This window comes from Pinus tabuliformis, chromosome J (assembly GCF_031772625.1).
Source record: "Pinus tabuliformis cultivar Carrire ecotype Pingquan chromosome J, CPIR1, whole genome shotgun sequence".
NCBI classification, from domain to species: Eukaryota; Viridiplantae; Streptophyta; class Pinopsida; order Pinales; family Pinaceae; genus Pinus; species Pinus tabuliformis.
The window spans coordinates 943,377,774-943,400,539 of NC_142295.1; the positions used below are offsets into that span (position 1 = coordinate 943,377,774).

Sequence of the window (22,766 nt, forward strand, 5' to 3'; positions counted from 1 at the left end):
TACTAAATAGATCTCACTACAATCTACACAAATAAAATTGCAGAAGACTAAAACGCTGGAAGAAATGCTAGCACACATAAAATTAACACAATTATTTTTGGACAAAAGTCCCTGAAAAAACCCAACTTGGGAAAACCGGTGCAACAATTGAAGTGCAACAACTGAGGGTTTTATTATTAAGTAGTAGTGAGAAAATTTGAGTACAATTGGATGCCGAAATATGGCAATCCTACAGAGAAAAATATTGGCAAAAATACAGTAAGGAATTTTCCTCATCCCACAGGAAAACCCCTGGCACGACTTGCCTTCAGAAATTCAACCCTCTCACCCTCTGCATCAGCCTCTACGCTGGCTGCTGGACGGCTAGCCTCAGATTGGTCTTTGATGAAGTCGACCTGCCTTTTGTTGATTGGAAAGAACTTCTTCGGCACTCTGGGACTCCTTCCCGGCCTCTGGAACTGAAAACGTCAATCTCTCTTAGCAATTTGACTTTGCCTCTGGAGGCTGCTATGCTGCCCCAATGTTAGCCTCTCTGTGGCTCTTCTTCCTCTCTGCAAATGTACTCGTTGGATCTAGAATGCCTCCTCCAGCCTCACTGTCTCTGCCCCTCTCTCACTGCTTCGATCTCTAGCGCTCTCTCCAACAATTGACTGCTGCTACTCTGGAAATTGATCTGCTCATAAATCGAACTACTCAAGTGTCTTCTCCATCACCACATCGACCTCCTCACGACCAAGATTAAAACATAATCGATGGCTAGGATCATCTCTGGATCAATCTATGTGAGTTTCTAGATGATTCTCGCCTTGACTTAATTAATATTGTTTAATTAACTATATTCACTAAGTTTAGACTTAGGAAATATTTAAAAATTGGTTAATAATATAATTAAGTCATTTTTAGGCAGAATTTCTAGAAATGATTTCTTGGTTTTGGAGATCTCACGTTTTCTAGCCTCTCAACAAAATTTCGTGATTGGAACACCTCTAATACTACAAAAACTAACACTCCCTCTTAGCGAGGAATGTGTTCTAGTGCTACTGCATCCCCTATAGCAACACCCTATCTCTGCATCATCTTCTGTCACGCTGCTGATGTTTGGCCATATTGCCCACCAACCACTGCACAACTCTGATATATGCTGTATCTGTGATGTTGCTGACCCCGCTGAAGTATTGCCAACACTGCATCTGCACTGCAACTCCCTCTCATCTGTTGCTGTTGCAACTGCAGCATCTGCAACTAAAAAGCATCCAAAATACTGAATAAACTATGATAAGTATAATGCATCTGTCACTTGAGTCTCTGATTGTTGCTAGTATCTACACTGTCACTGAAGAATCTGCGCTGTTGTTGAATCTGCACTGTGCTAACTGCACTGTTTCCAACTCAGCACTGCTCTCCCTAGCATCTAATTGCTACTAGTCTCTGTAACTATCTCTTTGGCATTTGACTGCACCAACTATCACTGATCCATCCTGCTATTGAATATTGTGGGTCCCCGTGGCAAGGTATTGATCCATGAGGTGGACTCCTCAAGGATCCTGCCCATCTGTAGCGCTCTGGGGCTACAACACCAAGTCACCCCACCTCACTCCTGGAGGTATATTAGCAAACATGGTGAAGTCTTCCTCCAGCCTGGAGGATAGCCTATCGATCTCTGTTGAAGCTGCCTGTTGGTCCTGCTTCTCCTCCTTGTCCTTTTTCCTGAGAGGACACTGGGTACTGTAGTGACAAAGCTCACTACATCTGAAGCACTTGACCTTCAACAGGTCCTTCTTCTTCTTCCTCTACTCCCCCTGTCCTTGACTGAGTCCCTTAGGTGCGAGGGTCACATTCTCCTCCTTCACTTGCTTCGATCTGCTACTGCTGCCACTGATGGAGATTTTTAATAGAGCTCGTCTCAACTCTTACTGTTGCAAATCGGCCCACTTCCTGTCCCACCTTGGCAAGGTATCTCTGCCCGAGATACTTTGGACGAATACCTGCCACTCCTCTGAGACATTGTTGAGTGCCAATCGCACTAACTCTGTGGCTTGAGGTGCTACCCTAACAAGTGACAACTGGTCTCAGACCTCCTGAATCCTGGTGAGGAAGGGATCTATGCCTTCCCCCTTTTACATCCTGATGCATCCCAACTTCTCCTCTAAGTACATCTTCTGCTAGTCGAAAGTACCTTGGTATAGAGTGGAGAGAGTCTCCCACATCTCTTTGGCCGTTCGCTTGGCTCGTATATGTGAGACAATATGATCCCGAACTTCATCTAGGATCAATTGCTTTGCCTGTGCCATCTCCTTTCTGTACTCTTTCCGCTGATCTACATCCGTGGGAACTGCTACCACCCCATCAATATAGGATTTCAGGCCATATTCATCGAGAAGGAAGGACATCCTTTCCTTCCAGATGACGTAGTTGGAAGCTCCATCCAACCTGTCTTGATCACGAAGCCCAACAACGACCATCTCAATGATCTGTCGAAAACTTCCTCTTTCCTTCCGCTCAACTGTTACTCTTCTATTCACACTCCTTTTTGGAGTGAGAATATCTACTCACAACTACTACCGATCTGCAAAGAAAATCGAACTTCTTGAGACTAGAAGTTCCCTAAGGAAAATTTTCCCTCTGTGTGCGCTCTTCTCTCTTCCACCACGACGTTGGCGATTTTCTAGCCAATTGCTACAAAAACCACTGTGTCTAGCTAGAGATATGCACAACGAAAGTATTAAGCTGCTCCCTCTGCCTTTGGAATCACTTGATCTCGAAGGATTGAATTTTCTGCCTCTCTTAGGAAAATTGATCTTTCCTCAAGCAACTCGACCTCTTGGCAAAATATTGAGCTGCCCTTGGGAATTTTGACCTATTGCCCTTGCTGAGCAGCAAAATTCCTTTCCTTCATTTTTCTGAGCTCTCTAGCTGATCAACTGTGCTTTGATACCATGTGAAAATTCCAAACTAGAATCCTATTGCAGCAACTGGAAATTATTCTCCTAATTATTAATTTTATTTAACAATTTATTTGAAGTTTTCTACACAAATTTTGAATAAACCTCACTACAATTTACACAAATAAAACTGCAGAAGAATAAAACGCTAGAAGAAATGCTAGCGCACACATAAAATTAACACAATTATTTTTGGACAAAAGTCCCCAGAAAAACCTAAATTGGGAAAACCGGTGCAACAACTAAGGGTTTTATTATTAAGCAGTAGTGAGAAAATCTGAGCACAACTGGACGCTGAAATTTGGCAATCCTACAAAGAAAAATACTGGCAAAAATCTAGTGAGGAATTTTCCTTACCCCACAGGCAAACTCCCAACACGACTTGCCTTTAGAAATTCGGCCCTATGACCCTCTGCGTCAGCCTCTGCACTAGTTTGCGTTGGCTGCTGGACATCTAGCCTTAGATTGGTCTTTGATGAAGTCATTTTGCCTTCTGCTTATTGGAAAGATGCTTCTTCGACACTCTGGGACTCCTTCCCAGCCTTTGGAACTGAAAACGTCAATCCCTCTTAGCAATTCGACTTTGCCTCTAGAGGTTGTTGCGCTGTCCCAGCGTCAACCTCTCTATGGATCTTCTGCCTCTCTGCAAATGTACTCGCTGGATATGAAATGGCTCCTCCAACCTCACTGTCTCTGCCCCTCTCTCACTGCTTCGATCTCTATCTCTCTCTTCGGCAACTGACTGTTGCTACTCTGGAAATTGATCTGCTAAGAAATCGAACTACTCAAGTGTCTTCTCCATCACCACATCGACCTCTTCTTATAATCCTCTGTTGGAGCACCAATGGCCAAGATTCAAACATAATCGATGACTAGGATCATCTCTAGATTGATCTGTGAGTTTCTAGATGATTGTCGACTTGACTTAATCAATACTAATTAATTAATCGTATTTCCTAAGTTTAGACTTAGGAAATATTTAAAATTTGGTTAATAATCTAATTAAGTCATTTCTAGGTGGAATTTCCAGAAACAATTTCTGGGTTTTGGAGGTCTCATGTATTCTAGCCTCTCCACAAAATTTCGTTGCTAGAACACATCCGATGCTACAAAAACTAACACGAATGTCGTACACCTATTCTTTAGATATTTGCAGTATATGTTTGGTTCATATGTACTAAGGAAATTGAACTATTTCGGTGGCTTTGGTACTTATCTTGTTGAAGGTGTGTTGTATTTGGTTTTATGATTGTGGTTGTCTTGTGAACTACTTTGCAGGTTAACTAACAATCCTCTTATGCTCTTGTGTGTCTCTTTTAGGATAGTACTATTACTTTTCTTCTAGAGGCTCACTCTCTTTCTCCTTGCCATGAAAGTACCTTATATACATCGCAATTGTATGCCTCACAATGTCAACTTGCTTGTTTCAAAGAATGTTTGTATAACCTCTTATGTTAATAATGGCAACCAAGGCAAATCCCTATGGACAATGGAAATTGACAGTATTTTCGGTTGGCGTTCCTACTCCAAGCGATGTGAGGTTTAATTGGGACTTCACATCGGGGAGACCCCCTTGGTTGACGAATTTCCAACACCACTGTCAACACATCTCTAGATTTGATATTTTTTTTGCCTTGTGTTAGGTCATTGTAGCACCCACAAAATAAATGCTGTTGGTTTATAGATTTGCGAAGATCTTATGTGAAATTTTGTTTTGGTCCTTTCAAACACCCACAAAAAGATATTTTATACCAAATCCTTGACTAGTATGGTCTCCCTTTCCCCCTTTGAAGGATGATTCCCATTAATCATTGCTAGAAAATCTATTGACTTTGCTGGCACTATTCTTCATGCTTGTTGTCACGATGTTGCTACATTGGCTATACCCATTCATTATGTAGCCTGTACAACTCAATTGTACAACTTAATTGGTAGCTTCTGTACTCGAACAACCACTTGAATTAACTTGGCTTTTGGTGGCTACTGTTGTACGATTCCTTGCTTGTCTCGTGTTACAGATTGCTACTTGTGTGCCCTGATTGCTGTTCTTTTATGGTTCTGTACCTCCTTTATTGTCTCGTGACTTCCATGTCTACACAGAGATTGTGACTCAACCTCGAGTGTGAAGTGGCTTCCTTGGCGACATATCATTTCCTTGATGGCTTTGGCTTCACGCTATATGATGGTTGCGATTGGCTTGGTGTCTCTTGTCAACTGTCACACTCTTTATATACGCTTTTTCTTTTATTTAAACTTTTGCTATTTCCCACTAACTATCATATGCCATTCCATTTTCTTTTTAGCTTTTCATCTTCAACTATTGTATGATCGATTTTTGGATCTTTTCCTGCTTCTATTCCATTTTCGTGTGCGTGACTTCTGGTGGTTGGCGTACGTTCACAACTTAGTACGATCGTTCCCTATGCATTTTATGGTCTTGTACATATTTGCTAGTGTCACTCTTTTTTGCTGTGAAAATTTCTAAACAGAAATTCTATTACTGCAACAACTGATTTATTTCACCTACTTATTATTCTCAATAAGTTTTTTATGGAATCCCTTCATTAGATATTAAAATAAATTCTATTGCAGATATCACACCATTATACAGAAACAAATATATGCACAAGAATCAATCACATCAACACGGTTATTTTTGGACAATTGTCCCCGGAAAAACCCAATGCGGGAAAACCGGTGCAGCAAAGGAGAGTTTTATTAATCTTCAGCAACAATCGCTTTTACAAAGAAATTTACATAGACACCGGGAGAAAACACTTGAGACTTTTCTCCGAGACTTTCTGACACCTTGGAGAGCTTCCTTTATCTACTGCGTCATTCTGCGTGGCTCTGCGCAGCTTTGGTCCCTCTGTGTCATTCCTGCGTCTCTCTGATCTGCGTCTCCCTTTACGCTGTCTCTCAGATTCCCTGCGTCACTTCTTATGAGCTCCATGACTGTTGCTAATCCCCCCTCTTCCTCCACGTTGCAACTCTCCATCTGAAATTGATCTCTTTCTCTTTGAGAATCGATTTTCCTTGAGATACTGAGTATCTGCTGGTGTGTCTCCAACTGACCCTCAAGCCTCCTCTTATACTTTTCTTGTTGAGTCTTCAACAGTCGAGATTAAGTCCCTAATCAATGGCTAAGATTAGATTTGGCTTGATCCTCGTCATTTAGAACCTTCTCACCCAGTTTTATATTAATACCCATTAATATTTTAATTTTCCTAAGTTTAGACTTAGGAATTCTATTAAAAATATTAATTATTTTAATATCTCTCCAACTAGATGGAATTTCACAAAAGGATTTATGGGTTTTGGAGATCTTATGTGCCTTAGCCTCTCCACTAATTTTCAGAGCACATCCGATGCTACCACAAATCAACACTCCCTCTTAGCGAGGAATGTGCTCTAGAAATGCTCCATCGCTGAAACATCACACTGATCCTTCCGCACCGGTACCTGTGCTGATGCTTGGCCTGATGCCTCACACCATATGCACTGTTGCTTTCTGTATTTTTTCTCATGACACTGCCATTGCCACTGCTACATCTATGCTGCAACTCCCTCTCCATATGTTGCCCATGCTGCCCATAACACTACTAACTGCTGCACTGCAACACCTGACATTTATCCATTTCTGCTACTGAAATGGATTCATTACCATCCCCATCTTCTCCCTGAAATAAATGAACTTTGTTCTTCCTAGGGCCTTGGTGAGGATGTCCGCCACCTGTTCTCCTGTAGGAATGTAGCTCAACTGTACTGCTCCTCGTTGGACACAGCCTCTGACAAAGTGACACCTGATATCAATGTGCTTCGACCAGTCATGAAATACTGGATTCTCAGAGAGGTTGATGCAACTTTGATTATCACACATGATCTTGGTCGCATCCATGCTTCTACTGAATAGGTTCACAAGCAATTTTCTAAGACATATGGCTTCACATGAAGCTATGCTAGCTGTTAGCGCTTGAAATTTCACCTCAGGCTGAGAAAGGCAAACTCCAAGGCAACATCAAACCACTTAGCCTCGTAGCTAGCCCTACGGGGCAGGAGAGGGCTCTCTCCGGTATATCTCGGCAAAGATCTTCAAAGGGCGGAGATAACCAATAAAGAACACTGATTTTAGGCTAGTAAACTGATAAAAGGTTTGATTTGAGATTTTTATGATTTTGGTGGAAAATCGGGGAAAGGCAATTTTGGGTGCGGGGATTGGACACAGTTTTTGTAGGGGGTTCTTTGGGGCAAGGTAGGAGACTGTATTGATGCCTTTGAAAGAGTCAAATGGGAAAGAATGACTGGTGAGGAGCTAAGGAGAGCAAGTAAACACCTTGAGTTCTCCTTAAACAGATGAAAACATTGATATTAAGCAAACTTAAAAGCAGAACATGACAATCATGAATTCTACTTTAACACTTCATTTGCCTAATTTGCAGAAGGAAAAGTAAGAAGATGATTCACATAACAAACTTACAAGTACAAAGAGAGACACACCATCAATACATGTAACCACAGTAATCCCAAAAAGGACTGCAAAACCCTGGTCTTTCTTCCTTTGCCAAAATTGCAGAGATACAATGAGTAATACAATAGAAGCTTCTCCCTCAAGAGTCCAACCATGAAAATGACCAAGAAAGTACATAATATAGGCAATCTAACATCTTTCCTTGCCTCTAGGGGTCGAGCTCACTATCTTAGGAGCTGTTTCAACCAATTCTAAACTGAGCACTGAAAACTAGGCAGTCAAAACAACTTGCCTCTATAAGCTAGGAAACCAATTCATTCATTAAATTTTTACCTATCTCATGAATGAATCTTCTAGAAGAGATAAATGAGTGTCAAAATATCATAAAATTACATCATTTACAACAAGGAGGATCAAAATCCACTCCAAAAAGTCAAATCCAGTCAAAACTGCGTTTTGCTGAGCTGTAGGTGCATTTCTGTGAAAATTGCCCAACGCGTAGCGCCCTGATTCTGAACGCGTAGCGCGCCTTTGGAGCAACTTTTGAGGCACTTCCAGGTGTCCAAATGAGGCAAAAGTGGGCTTGTTGGAAAGGTCTGGATGTCTACTTTCCAGCCCAAGTGGAATTTCTGAATTTGGTGTCCATTTGCCCCTCCAAAATTGCAATCTCCCAAGACTGCTTCCTGTGTGTCAAAAAAGTGGCAGAAAGTCATTTTTTGCTTGTTTTTTGACCTTCTGGAGGCTCAAAACTTGATGAAATCTCTTGGTAATTGCTGAGCAGGTGTATTTTTGCATGACAAATCCAAAAATGCTGAGTTTTCTTGAAATGGAATTGCCCATCTAAAGGGTCGCGCGCGGCGCGCTACGCGTTGGTGAAGAAAACCTGTTTTTAGCCCAAAAATTCACAAGTGACAAAAAATGCTCAAATTTTTTTGAAATTTGTGCTGGAGTTGAGTCATTTAGCACCATACTCCTTCAAGGAAGCCTCAGCCAAGATGTGGAGGGATCGGGCCCTTTTCTTCGCTTTAGTGCCTTGGCCAACCGTCTTTTGAGCACCTTCATTCTTGCCTTGCATACGTGCATTCGGGCCCAATAGTGGTTCTTCATGTTCCGGAGCAGGTCCTTATCTTTGTTGGCCTTGGCCAACAGCGTCTCCAAATGAGCATTGACCTGGAGGAGCATAGCCTCTCGCTCAACGGGTACCAAATCACTGGGTCTCTTGCGCGCCAAGTTGCGGTCTTCATGGATCCTCCGCAACTCATCAAGAGTGTGCTCATCTTCCAATTGCTTGTTGCGCTGCTCTAAGTAGGTGATTGTCCAATTTGCCATTTCCAACCTTTGTTGCAATGAGTCATTTTCAGCCCTCAGTTGCTGGATGATCTCCTTTGGCTCTAAGCTAGGAGAACTGATATCGAGGTCAACAACATCTATGCCTGGATCACCTGATGGCCCCTCATCAATTTTGGGCTGCTTGCCTCTCTCTTGTACCTGTGCTGCTGTCGAAAACGAGGCCCCTTCCACCTGGTGTGGAGATAACACTCGCGGTGCTGATGAAGAAGGCGAGACCCCTTCCACCTGATGTGGAGAAAATACTCGCCGAGCTGATGCAAATAAGGCCCTGTGGCCTTTCTGATATGTGACCAATGGAGGGGAGCTGACATGTCTGGCCTCGGGGATATCATGCTGTTGTGAAGGTCCTCCCTCCTCATGAACAACCTCAGGAGGTGGTGGTGCTGTGAAAAAATCTCGAGAGATAAAATCCTCCCATGGGATACCCTGCTGAGCCAACTAATGCATGACCACAAGCTTGATCAAACCATAATGAAAGATGCTCCGGTGTTGCTGTGCTGGGCTCTTTCTCTGCACCAAGGGCACCATCCTCTCAATATTCCGGCACATGAAAAATGGTATGTTCATCATCCGTACCCGTGTGAAATGCATCAACAAGCAGATATGGTACGAATACAAACGTGAAAATCTGCCCTCACAGGTGAAATAGCGAATGATGAGCCTCATCAAGGGAGCATACTCATCCCTCAAAAATCTGAAAGGAAATACACCAGTCATGTACCTCATGTACACAGGTTTAATGTAGGGCTCATACTGAAATCTGTCCAATAGTTTGCGCTTGTTCCACTCTTCTCCAACATTGGGTATCCCTGTTGCTTGAGCAACAATCTCAAGTGACAATATAAAATCCACCCCTGCAAGATTTACATGCCCGTCATGCAAATGCAAAACAAACAAGCGGACTAATTCCCTATGGTGCTGAATTTGAGAAATCCTCTTGCAAAATTCATAACATGATTGATGGCGGAAACATGTGACTGCAAGTGGACAAGCCTGCAAATAGGTCAAAGAGGTGGGCTCCTCTCTCACATGGTGACCACCCTTACCACCCCTGTGAGGTCTCCTTTGTACCTCAACCTCTGGTGTTGACTCACGGTCATCACTTTGCTCATAGTCGGTTTCGGTTTCTGACATGGTTTCAAGAGCAAAGTGGCTGAAATGTACTGCTGCTTCTGCTCAAATGACCTGCTGTTTTTACTGTTAAAATGCTGCTTCAAGGGGACAAATAACACAAGGGAGATGTTAGGGAAGGGAGACTGTTAAGGGGAATTAGGGAAAATATATGAAAAAGGGAATTAAGGGAAGGAATCATGACATATACAACATGATACAATTATAATTTGCCAGGGTTTTATGGGAAGTAGGGTTTAGGGTTATGTTATTGAATTTTAGGGATAGGGGTAGGGTTTTGGGCCTTTGATATTTTTGGTAGGGAGATTAGGTAAAAATGATAAGGGAGGTGGCTGGGATGTGGGGAAAAAATGGGAGTGAAAGAGATGACCTTGAGAGCAGCAAAACAAAACCCTAGCTTTACTTGCACTTTGACATTTTTAAGCAAATACACATGAACTTCTCATTTCAAATTGATGGCATTCAAACACATTTCCCATGCTCATTTTTCTTTATCAAGCAAAATACTTTGATGATCAGAGGCCTACCTGCAACCTTGAAGAAATTTGGGGTCGTTTGAAGCTTGTAGGCAATTGTTTTGTGTGTTATACCCCAACGCGTAGCGCGCGGGTACTGATGCGTAGCGCGCGCCCAACGCGTAGCGCCCGTGTCTTTTTCCCACTGTGCTGACTGCCACGACGCGTAGCGCCTGCCCAACGCGTAGCGCGCAGGTCCTGATGCGTAGCGCGCGGGCTCTGTCCACCAACTTGCACAGTTTTCACACTAAATCGCCTTTTGCTCTTGCTTTTGGAGTCTTGGAAGCAAATAAAGATAAAATGAAGGGAGGGGAGCTTTTATAAACTTGATTTGAATTAATTTCCCCTCAAACCCACTTTCTAATGTTTATAAAATGACACTTTTCAAAATTTAAATGCTGCTGACTTATGGTTTCCTTTTTGTCCTGAAATTGGTTGAAATGATGCTTTTTCTTGAAATTTTTTGCAGAGGTAGCTTCTGAAGAGTCTTGGCAAAGGAGACCAGGGTTGCATGCCAACTTCTGGAGAGTTTGAATTTTTACAAATTTTTACAAAACATGAGAAAATGACCTTGCCTTCAAAAACAGGGTTTTTGAACTCAAGGTAGAAAAAATAGCTGTACAATATGAAATCCTTTGAAGTGATGCTTAGATAGACATCCCTCTGGTCTGCTGGACATTTATTGACCTTTAAAGACATGACCTCAAAGACAAATTGGACCTAAACCCTAGACCTAGGACCTTGACTTAAAAACAAGACCAATGACCCTATAAAGAATTTTATTGACTGAAACAACTTGAACCAGCAGTGCCAAGAGGGGAACATAAAGACACAAGCTCCTCCATCAGGGTTATGGCATGCCTAATGGAATGCAATAAGATGACACTGATGAGACACCTACTAATGAAATGCAAAGAGCTTTGATCGCTGATGGAGGGCTACTAGACCGACTCTAACACTAGCAACCATATATTCTGCTTCAGCTGAGCTCAGAGCTACGAATTTTTGTTTCCTACCGCACCAGGAAGTCATCCCCAATCCAGTGTTGAAACAATACGCAGTGGTACTTTTCTGATCCACTGAACTTCTAACCCAATCTGCATCAGTGAACCCACTCAGCCTGATGTCATTGCCTCTGATGTACAATAGTCCATGCTCCACTGTTCCTTGTATATACCTGAGGACATGTTTGGTTGCTGCCCAATGCGCCCTCTTAGGTTCCACCACGAACTGACTGAGGGTGTTGACAGCGTAACAAATGTCTGGCCTGATATTGACTAGATACATCAGAGATCCTATGAGATGCCTGTACAAGGTGGGATCAACATCTTTATCTTCTGATGCATCAATTTTCTTCCAGTTGGTGGTCATTGGAGTAGCCATAGGCCTACAGTTCTGCATCTTGAATCTCTTCAGGATTTCTGTAGCATATCTCCCTTGTCTAAGGAAGATCTCACCCTTCTGCTGCCAAACTTCCAACCCCAGGAAATAACGCATTTGTCCCAAATCCTTCATGTCGTATTCTGTGGCTAGATTCTTCTTGCAGTCCTTGATGAGGCTGGATGATCCTGTTAGGAAGAGATCATCCACATATAATACTAGGACTAGAGGCTCATTCTCTACAACCAGATAGTAGAAATTGGGATCTGCATCACTCTTGACGAACCCCATCTTCTGCAAGTAGCCATCAATTCGACCATACCATGCTCTAGGTCACTGTTTAAGCCCATACAAGGCTTTCTTTAATATGCATACATGAGATTTCTTCTCATGCGTCTCAAAGCCTTTTGACTGTTCAATGTATACTTCCTCTTCTATTACCCCGTTCAAGAATGTCGTCTTGACATCCATCTGATGAATCTCCCCCCCCATCTGTGCTGCAAGAGATATAACGGTTCTAATAGATGTATACCTGGCTATTGGGGTGAAGGTCTCTTCGTAGTCTATTCCTTCCTTCTGACAATACCCCTTCGCCACAAACCTGGCTTTGTATTTCTCCACACTGCTGTCTGTAGCATATTTGATCTTGTAGATCCACCTCGAACCTACCATTGATCTGTCTTGAGGCCTAGGCACCACTTCCCAGACATCATTCACCATTATAGAGTTGTATTCATCCACCATCACATCCACCCATACTTGATGCTGAACGACCTCCTGAAAACTGGAGGGTTCCCCAACCTGAGCTACTAAGGCCTGGTATCTGTCTGGCTGTCTTTGTTGCCTTTTACTGTTCTAGGGTGCACCAATGAATTCTTCTGCATTCCGTAGAATCTGTCGGAGTTTCGGGCTCGTTCTTCCTCTAGTAGTACGCACATTTGTCAGCTCTTCCTCTTTCTGTGATTCCTCTTATTCTGAAGGATAGTTTCTAGTACTAGCTTCCGCTGGTTGAAGTGGTTTGACCAACGACTCACCTTTTGACTGCTCCTCAAAAGGCATTTCTTGAGATTTTCTGAAAGCTTTATCCTCCATGAACTTTACATCTCACCGAATTACTACCTTCCTTCTCCCTGGAAGATAGACTCTATATGCCTTAGCATTCTCGCTATATCCTATAAGATATCCTTTCTCTGTAGTTTGATCTAATTTCTTCCTCTCCCTGGGGTATACGACAATATGCTAAACTCCCAAATATCCTGAAATGACTAATTTCAGGTGTCTTCTTAGTGAAGACCTTCTTTGGAGTAATCTTGCCCAATGCCCTATGAGGAGTTCTATTCTGGACATAGACTGTCGTGCTGCATGCTTTTGCCCACAGGAATTTTGGCATATCTTGATCATACATCATTTCCCTAGCTGCTTCCACAATAGTCCTGTTCTTCCTTTCTGCTACTCCATTTTGCTCCGGATTGTAGGGAGCTATCCACTCTCTTCTGATGCCCTCCCTAGTGCAAAAATCGGTGAAGTCCTTGTCAACATACTCTTCACCATTGTCTGAGCACAACACTTTTATATTCTTTCCTGTCAGATTCTCCACTAGAGCCTTGAACTCTTTGAATCGATTGAAAACCTCATCTTTGGTTTTCAGAAAGTAGATCCAAGTCTTCCTAGAATGGTCATCAATGAAGGTGACGAAGTATTCGGCACCTCTAAGAGATTTTGTGGACATTGGTCCGCAGATGTCTGAGTGTATCAATCCTAGTACACTCTTGGCCCTATTGTTACTTCTTGGAAACGCTGATTTGGCATACTTGCCCACAGAGCACACCCTCTGCATACATTATCTCGTTCAATACTAAGATCTGGAACTCCTGTTACAGTTTTTTCTGAGAATTCTCAAAGCCCCATGGTGCAAATGCCCCATCCTTCCGTATCATAGTTCATTCAAATCCTTGTCTCCGTTACTGCCTATCAGTGCCATTGGTGATTCTCGCTGCAACCTGTACAACCTGTTACTTCTAATTCCGATCTGGACCTTCTTTTTCCAACTCCGGTGTTTGACGTATACTTTCTCCTTAATGAAGAAAATGGCATAGCCCTTGTTTTGAGGTTAAGATACGGAAAGTAAGTTCATCCCTAGTCCTGGCACATGCAACACATTGGTAGCTCGGAACCGCTCTCCTGTTTCTGTTTGAAAAACTATAGTACCTTTCCCTACTGGAGTACACTTTGCCTTATTCCCCATGGTGATCTGAAAATTCATTCTTTCTTCCTGATAATCTGAAAAACATTCTCGGATTCCTGTCATATGCCAGGAAGCTCCACTATCTATATACCAAACCTCTGAGGAGGCAGAGCTTGCTACGCAAGCAACTTCTTCTTCCAATCTGGAAGCCAACATAGAATAATCGTAATTTCTGTCTCTTGTGCATTCTTCTGAAAATCTGCACGAGTCTCCTTGAGTGGATGCTTCTGCATCATGCTCTTGACCCATAATTGATTTTCCCTTCCTGTCGCCAAATCTTTGCTCTGATACCATGTGAAAATTTCAGTGTTCCACGGGGACTCGCCCCCCCCCCCCCCTAGGGGTCTAGTTTCCTCGCTCCCCTGCGCTCTGGGGACTTGGGGACGAGTAGGGGACGTTTCCCCACGCTCCCAAAATGGAGGAAACTCAGGGGGACGTGTCAGGGAAACATTTCCCCTCCCTGAGGGGACGTTTCCCCACGCTCCCAAAAAATGGCCTTGCTTATAGTTTATGATTTAATAGACCTAAAGTGGTACAAAGCTACTCATGTTCTGTATGGGGATAACGTCTTGTGCTGTCTTTTGGTTTCAACAAGCGTTATTTTAGAGGGTCAGTATCATGGAAATTTGCTGGACCATATAGCACGTACATGAATTTTCCCTTTTAAAACTTCTCCTTTTTTTCTCAAGTGATGGCTGGATTACAGTGGGGAGATAACTGGAGTGACAGGCAAAGAATATGAGACATTCAGTTTGTGTTTTTAATTTGCATGACATTTGACATACAAACTATGGAAGCAACACCTATGTCATGTGGGAAATAATTGGGTGGACTATAGACTAACATGCGTTTACTGCAAGCATGACAAAATACTATGGGCAGCAAGAAATCTCAGGAACTGTCGTTATATATGAATTTATACAGTTACAAAATTTACACAGAGCACAGTTGGTTAGCTTGAATTCTCAGGTCTGAAAATTATTTTCACCCCTGAAATACACTGCTAGTTTGAAGTTTTAACTGCATGGCATTGCTCTAATAAGGTAGACAAATTATCCTTGCCATCGTTGGTCACCCAAGTTGGTTCGCAGATGGTCATCCTGCAGTCAATGTCATTTGATAGTAAACTGTCAGAAACTCTTTCATGTGATCTTCTCATGTCTCCTGGAACTAAAACTCTTCTTTCAACATATGGTGTACTGTCTATATTATATATAATATAACAAACTTTCTAGCTGTTCAATCCAATACAGCTGGACAACCCATTGTAGTTGCCCCTTCTACTGCCAATGCAGTGTTCCTGATCTGTTCATTTACCTTTTCACAGAATTCATTGGCTACCTTATCAAGCTGAAGCTCTCCCTCTGTCTGACCAAAGTCTAAATTAGAATTTGACCAAGCTGAATTAGAATTTTAAATTTATTATTTTATATGATATTATAAATTTGGATAATGTCAAATGATATTCATATCAATGATCATGCTTTGCAGCTTTTCAATTCAAACCAAATTATCATACTGGACTCAATTAATAAATTATATTTTATATTTATAAATTTTTAAGACCCTAACGCTCCCCCACGTTTCCTAAAAAATGGTAGGGAGCTTTTGCATAGGCCGCTCCCGCGCCCCCTCGCTCCCTCGCTCCCTCGCCACCTCATCCCGGAACCTTGGTGGAACATTGGAAAATTTCTAAACAGAAATTCTATTACTGCAACGACTAATTTATTTCACCTACTTATTATTCCCAATAAGTTATTTATGAAATCCCTTCAGTAAATATTAAAATAAATTCTATTGCAGATATCACACCATTATACAGAAACAAATATATGCACAAGAATCAATCACATCAACACAATTATTTTTGGACAATTGTCCTCGGAAAAACCCAATGCGGGAAAACTGGTGCAGCAGAGGAGGGTTTTATTAATCTTCAACAACAATCACTTTTATAGAAAAATTTACATAGACACTGGGAGAAAACACCTGAGACTTTTCTCTGAGACTTTCTGACACCCTGGAGAGCTTCCTTTCTCTACTGCGTCAGCCCTGCGTCATTCTGCGTGGCTCTGCGCAGCTCTGGTCCCTCTCTGCGTCATCCCTGTGTCTCTTTGATTTGCGTCTCCCTCTGCGCTGTCTCTCAGAGTCCCTGCGTCACTTCTTCTGAGCTCCCTGACTGCTGCTAATCCCCCCTCTTCCTCCACCCTGCAACTCTCCCTCTGAAATCGATCTCCTTCTCTTTGAGAATCGATTTTCCTTGAGATACTAAGTATCTGCTGGTGTGTCTCCAACTGACCCTCAAGCCTCCTCTTATACTTTTCTTGTTGAGTCTTCAATGGCCGAGATTAAGTCCCTAATCAATGGCTAAGATTAGATTTGGCTTGATCCTCGTCATTTAGAACCTTCTCACCCAATTTTATATTAATACCCATTAATATTTTAATTTTCCTAAGTTTAGACTTAGGAACTCCATTAAAAATATTAATTATTTTAATATCTCTCCAACCAGATGGAATTTCCCAAAACAATTTCTGGTTTTTGGAGATTTTATGTGCCTTAGCCTCTCCACCAATTTTCATGGCTAGAGCACATTCGATGCTACCACAAATCAACATTTGCTACATGTGACTGCATACGATTGTCCTCGAACAACTCTGTAGTCTTCTACACGTGCAATCCTATGTGTAATTCTTTAGAGATTGATTTCTTAGAAGCTGGGTTGTGATACCGTGTTAAATTCTCTAACCTCAACAACCTAGCTTATTATTTCCTAGCATATTATTACATAGATTTATTGGATAAAAGACACTTGAGATTCTAACTTATAAAAAATAGATAACAATGGAAGCAAATTAATAGACCAATCTCAAACACATGCACACATAATTCGTACCCTTCAAAATATGCTATTTCATAATAGTAATTTATAGCATACAAGGGCTTCCTTCCTAGTATAATGACCCTCTGAGGGAAAACACAATTACAACAAAAACTTGGAAATGATCCAGCTAGTCAAACACTCTGCAGAGCTGTCTTTCGATCTTGGTGCTAATCTAGATCCTTTTCCCATGACTCCCCTTGCACTCTTCCTTGAACCCTGCACGCTTGTCTGAAAGTCCTTCTCCACCCAATCAACGAGATCTCACTATCTCACTATGTCTTGTGCTCTAAGATGTGTCTTCTCCCTTAGCCTAACTTTCGTTTTTTAAGCTTGAGATTTTGTCTGAGTTCACAACTTCTAAAGTGATTGATGATTGAGATTAGATCTCTTGAGATCAATGATCAAGATTCATCTAATTCATTAATGCAAATAACCTTTGCATTTCATTAGATTAACTCACTTTATCTTATAAAAGTCAATTATTTTAATAATTAAAGTAATTTCTAAGGTTAAGGATGAATTGGGCGACTTCCATGTGTCTAGACACTTGGACCTATGTAGAATTACATGCCTGAGCTACTCTCATCAATATAGACTTGGTGCTATGTAATGTTTTTCTAGAGAAGTGGCTATGCTACAAAGGGTGGTTGATAAAGTTAGGGGTAAAATTCCATGGTGAGGAAGATCCATTGAAATGGACTGCCAATCCATAGACAATGTCTTAGTCAGCAAGCTGAGTTAACTATCAATGTGTGAAGGATAGGTAGGTGCAAATAAGATGACATTATAAAAGCAAAGATGGAAGATGAGAGCACAACTAGAAATAGATACCTTCATTTCGTTGGCCTTGAACAACAATATATCATCTTGGGACAAATTATTGCGCAAGGGATGGGAGTGATCAAGCTGGTGCTTTCTCTATGAAGATATATGCTACAAGTCTTCATAGTTTTCCACTTTTCAACAAGGTTTGGAACATGTTACAAGCGTATCCTATACAAAGATCTCACGGGAGAGGAATGAATTGGAGCAAGCCTTAGCAATCCACTGATTGAAGTTCGAATAGATGAGGAAGTTGTATGTGGGTTCTTTTGGAATAATCATATTCATTTTTGCATCAATATTTCAAACTAAGCCATTGTGGTCCACCATCAAGTTAATAACTAAATTTAAGTCAAAATATATGTGCAAATCAATTATAATAACAAGACGCAATCTTAATGAAAATATAACCTTATAACTAAGAAGAGCTGACCTTTATTAAAAATAAAATAAATTTTCAAACATTTGGTCATAAATTCATATTAATAAAAACTAATAAATCAATGTTTTGACAATTTACCATGATGGACTATATTGGCCTTGTTTGAATTATCAATTCAAAAATCAATGTGATTTTTCTGAAAGAGCACCTATACAATGACAAAAATTACAAGGACTTAGAATTGAGACACCTAGCCCTATGAAAACATGCCATGTAGGGCATGAAAAAATAGTCAAAATGTGCCACAATGCTCGAGTTAGAAATCAATGAACAATAATAAAATTGGCAAGTTAGCTTTAACAAACATGTATATAAAGATGTTGCTGGAACCAAACCTAGTATGGGAGGGCTGTATCTGTCTTGAGGAAGATGCCTCTTGATCCTTTAGCTGTGGGCTCATATCAGGTCTAGTTTTTTATTAATTATTATCTAGAATGTTTGTCACACGATCTTGTGTGAAGTCATGCTCATAGTTGTGCCATATGCCAACACACATAAGATAAGATAATTTTATTAATGTCTACACAGGGCTTGCAAATTTTTTACACTTGTTCAAATTACATTTTGTTAGAATTCCTGCAAACCTAACACCAACACTTAATTCCTAATAGATTAACTATCTACTCATTAAATGCATAACTAGGTTCATTTACACAAAAAATTAGCGGAAGCAAAATTTATCAATCTCAATCACGAAAAATGACACAATAGATTCATTTATAACATCATAACTTTACATTGAGCTAAATCCCTAACCTTAATATCCAAAGTGATTGACGACTGTGATTAGATCTCACTTCACTTGATCAAGGGTTGAGATTAAAACATAACCACTAAATTAATTTATTTTACTTTTCCTAAGTTTACTTTAGCTCAATAGGTCAACATAATAATTATGTGCTTTTCATAAGTCTAAATTAGGCAAAGTTACAAACACAACTTGCTCACACTAGAGTAAGTGTTTAAGGAGACTTTGGGCGACTTTTGCATGTCTAGACACTTAGGCTTGTGCAAAAGTACCTGCCTGAGTTACAAACATCAACACTTACTCTTAGTGAGGGAGGTACTTCTGCCATCCGAAATTGATTTTGATCCTAGAACTCCATCCACTGCCTTGGATGCTCCCTCTGAACTAGAAGCCTTCTTGCCATTTGGTCTGGAAACATGCTTGAAGTCTTATTGTGCTTGGCCTGGTTCCTAGAAGCCTCCTTCCCCTGAACATCTTGTAAGGGCATCTCGTACCAAGATACCTCCTTGATAAATTTGATTCCCCAAGAGAATTTGCTCATTTAATGCTCCATAGTGACCAAGAGAAAATAGACAAACTAGTGTGCACTACTCTTAAGGTGTGAGTGTGACAACGATCTTGAGGTAAATCAGATTCCCTCTATTTATAAGAGGGCAATCAAGTCAATTTTATGTTAAATTAGATTAAAACCAATAAAAATAATATAAAATGTGATTACAAATTGGATAGGTGACAAACTTGACCACCAAAGATAGCTAACTCAATGATAAAACATAAAAACAAGCCTCTTTTAACCCATAAGTGTGAGCTACAAGGCCTCCAAAGGTGATACCATCCTCCAAAGACATCTTTCTTATCAAAAAATGCCATGGATGACCCAAAAAGGTGCTCCTCACTCCAAAGGCCACATCTCATGAAAAGGTGTTCAATTATCAAGCAAAGGCTCCATCAACAAGACATCATCATCAAAATTTGTCCATGTCATCAATCCAGGCCACATGAAGGGGATGTCATGGAGCTATGGCATGACTTCGTTATGTAGTGTAGCATCCCTTGTAGAGAGGTCTCAAGTCATCATCGTCATCAAACCATCTCAAAAATAGGACAATGCTAACTTAGGGGTGTCTTATCATCTCAGGGGTACATTAGCTCTCTAGGAAATGTCAGGGCTTAGATGTGCAACGTTTCAATTCCTAGAGGGAGAGGAAAGTGTCATCAATTGTGCTGGTTACATCCCAAGGTGAACGGTCCTCAAAAGGTGGTCATTGCCCTAGCTTTGGTGCTTAGTGAAGTCATTATCATTAAATGCAGATGGATGTCCGCTCTTAAGTGCTGGAGAAGCATCATACAATCCCTCAAGGGTGGCAATTGTACCTAGAAGTAAGCATTTAAAACATACTCATGGATTAAGTGAGATGAACATCATAAGTGCAAGAACCATAAGAGTATTAGAGTGGTCCATATTTTATTTGAAATGCATCAAATCACTTCACACAAGTATCATCTTCAAATGTATTTCTAGCCTATTGTTTGTAATCAAGTTACAATGCTTAGATATGGGAGAATTATCACAAGGCCCTAGTAAGTGCTTCCAACCCTAAGGGGAGGAACAATTCTTAGGCTGACTCATCAATCGGTAGATGCAAATGGTCAGTGACATGGTAGGGGTTTGCTTCATGGAGGATGCTAGAGTCTTTTTAGTAGTTATGGAATTTCAACATCCTTGAACATTATGATGTAAAGATGGACCAATAGTGGGGCCAGAGTTATCCCTTTCCTTGGCATATTTTGACCTCCACTCGTGTGCCTTTTACTTCATTGATTCTCTTTTTCTTTTGTAGATTTATCGTGGCTGACAAAGCTTTCATTGATTCATCATTGACCCCTTAAAGATGAAGTGCTTCGTTGCTCATTGGGGCATGAGATATTCAAAGTTCCTTTCATTTAGATAGCTTATGCATTAGCTAGGAATTGGGTGAGGGATAATGAGGGGGCAGAGCTCAAGCTAGGCTTTTGTCCACACACTTTCATTTATCCCTACCAATCTTTTGCATTTTAACATTATGGCACATGATTTTTCTGTTCTTTTTTTTGCATCAACCTCTTAGGGCGACATTTCGAGTGCCCTACTCAAGGATGAGGAAAACAGGGAACCAATATGGGTGATAAATAACAATCAACCTGAAGATGGGATGTGGATACAAGGGAGAAATGTAAAATGTTAAGCATGGATTAGCATGGAAACACAACATCAATCACGCCCTCCTATTTGTGCCCCTCCTAGACAGTGAAAGAGAGGCCTCAAGGAAAGTCACACTTGACTAGAGGCAAGTGATAACCACCAAGGTGAAGCATGGGAACAAAAGTACAACCAAAAACAGTCTATCATCCAATTCAACCTGTGATCCATTTTAGAATGGCCTTTGAACGTTAAATGAAAGCACTTGAATACAAAAATGGTTAATGTACCTCACATTTGATGACCCACCATCAGATGATCAAGATAGATGTAAAGAAAGCACTGATTGGAACATGGTTGAGAGGTACTTGAGGTAGTTATCTGTGGATCATCATAGAGCTGTTAGATGGCAAGTTGAACAATAGGAGAAAAAAATTCCTTCTAGGGATTACCTACATGGGTCAGTAACAAGGACCATATAGAACACCCATCCCAGTGACACCAAATAATAGCACATCATCGCCAAAGTCACTAGGAAATCCCAACAATCTTGAAACATGTCATATATCTCTGAGCACCATTGGCATTCAACCCCTTTGGTGGCTAGAACTGTCATCCATATCCAAGATGTGCATATCAACCATTCGATAATGGGATAACATGCTCCACAACCATCAAATGTGCAACCAAGTGGTGATCAACAAGGCAAGCACATGTGAGAAGACCACCAATCGGCAAGCAGAGTCATCCATCCAAAGAGAAGTTAGAGTACCCCAACCAAAGATCTCCATCAAATGATATAATGCCATGAAGATAAGGTGCTCCATGAAGATGAATTCCCCAAGTCGGTGCAGTATCTCAATGGAACCAGCAGAATTTCCATCAATTGGATGAAATTCACAATATGGAAGCTCCTACAATATGAGGTGTAACAAGCCTAATGGTAGAATTCTATGCTAGATGCTTATTTTTCCTTTTTTGTCTATACACTTAGATTCCAGCCATACTTTTACCAGGTTTATAGCATATTCTGGCAACATTGTAAGTTCATTTTCTGTAAAATAATTGCTGTGCAGTGCATTATTTCTGAAGACTTAAAAGTGTTAAATTTTTTTGTAACTTAAGTTGAAGGTAATGTAATTGACCTTCCTGGACAAACTGTGTTTACATTATTGAAGATGGAATTTATCACAACTAGAAGTCACTGAAAATCGGAAAATAATTGAGTATGCATGTTTGTAATGCCAGTTATGCTTTCCGGTGCCTTCCAAAATCAAGGAATGCGATTTGTTGCCTACCTGCTGCAGTGAATGCTATTGAGTACCATCCCATGTAAGGCACTTAAATTTTTTAGCTATATTATCTGTAAAGGCAATACTTGAGTTAGGAAATCAAAATAAATTCTGATTATTGGTCTGTCTGTAGCTATGGTACTTTCACTACTGGAGACAACGATGGTTACTGTCTGACATGGGATGGTGAGAAAAGGAAGATGTTGTATCAGGTAATTGAACAACTGTAGTTGCCATTGTTTATTGTTAACTTAGATGACCTCATATCATATTTCTTTAGTTTTCTGTCTTTGTATCTTGTTATATTTTATATTTAAATAGATGTATCTATGTATATCTATGTACATTTCTTATATTAGAATCTAAAA

At 40.8% G+C, this 22,766-nt stretch overlaps 1 protein-coding gene across 4 annotated transcripts in view; it reads left to right on the forward strand.

The window, feature by feature from the left end:
* LOC149229901 (mitotic checkpoint protein BUB3.1-like) overlaps positions 1-22,766 on the forward strand; it is a 349,473-nt gene that overhangs the window by 135,867 nt on the left and 190,840 nt on the right. For all 4 annotated transcript variants that reach the window (XR_016247977.1, XM_089378776.1, XM_089378775.1 and 1 more), the window contains exons 6-7: positions 22,355-22,438; positions 22,532-22,610. Coding sequence is in view for 3 of the 4 variants with exons in the window: in XM_089378776.1 (XP_089234902.1) it covers positions 22,355-22,438; positions 22,532-22,610 (163 nt within the window). In the remaining variant the exon portion in view is untranslated. The remainder of the gene's footprint in view (positions 1-22,354; positions 22,439-22,531; positions 22,611-22,766) is intronic.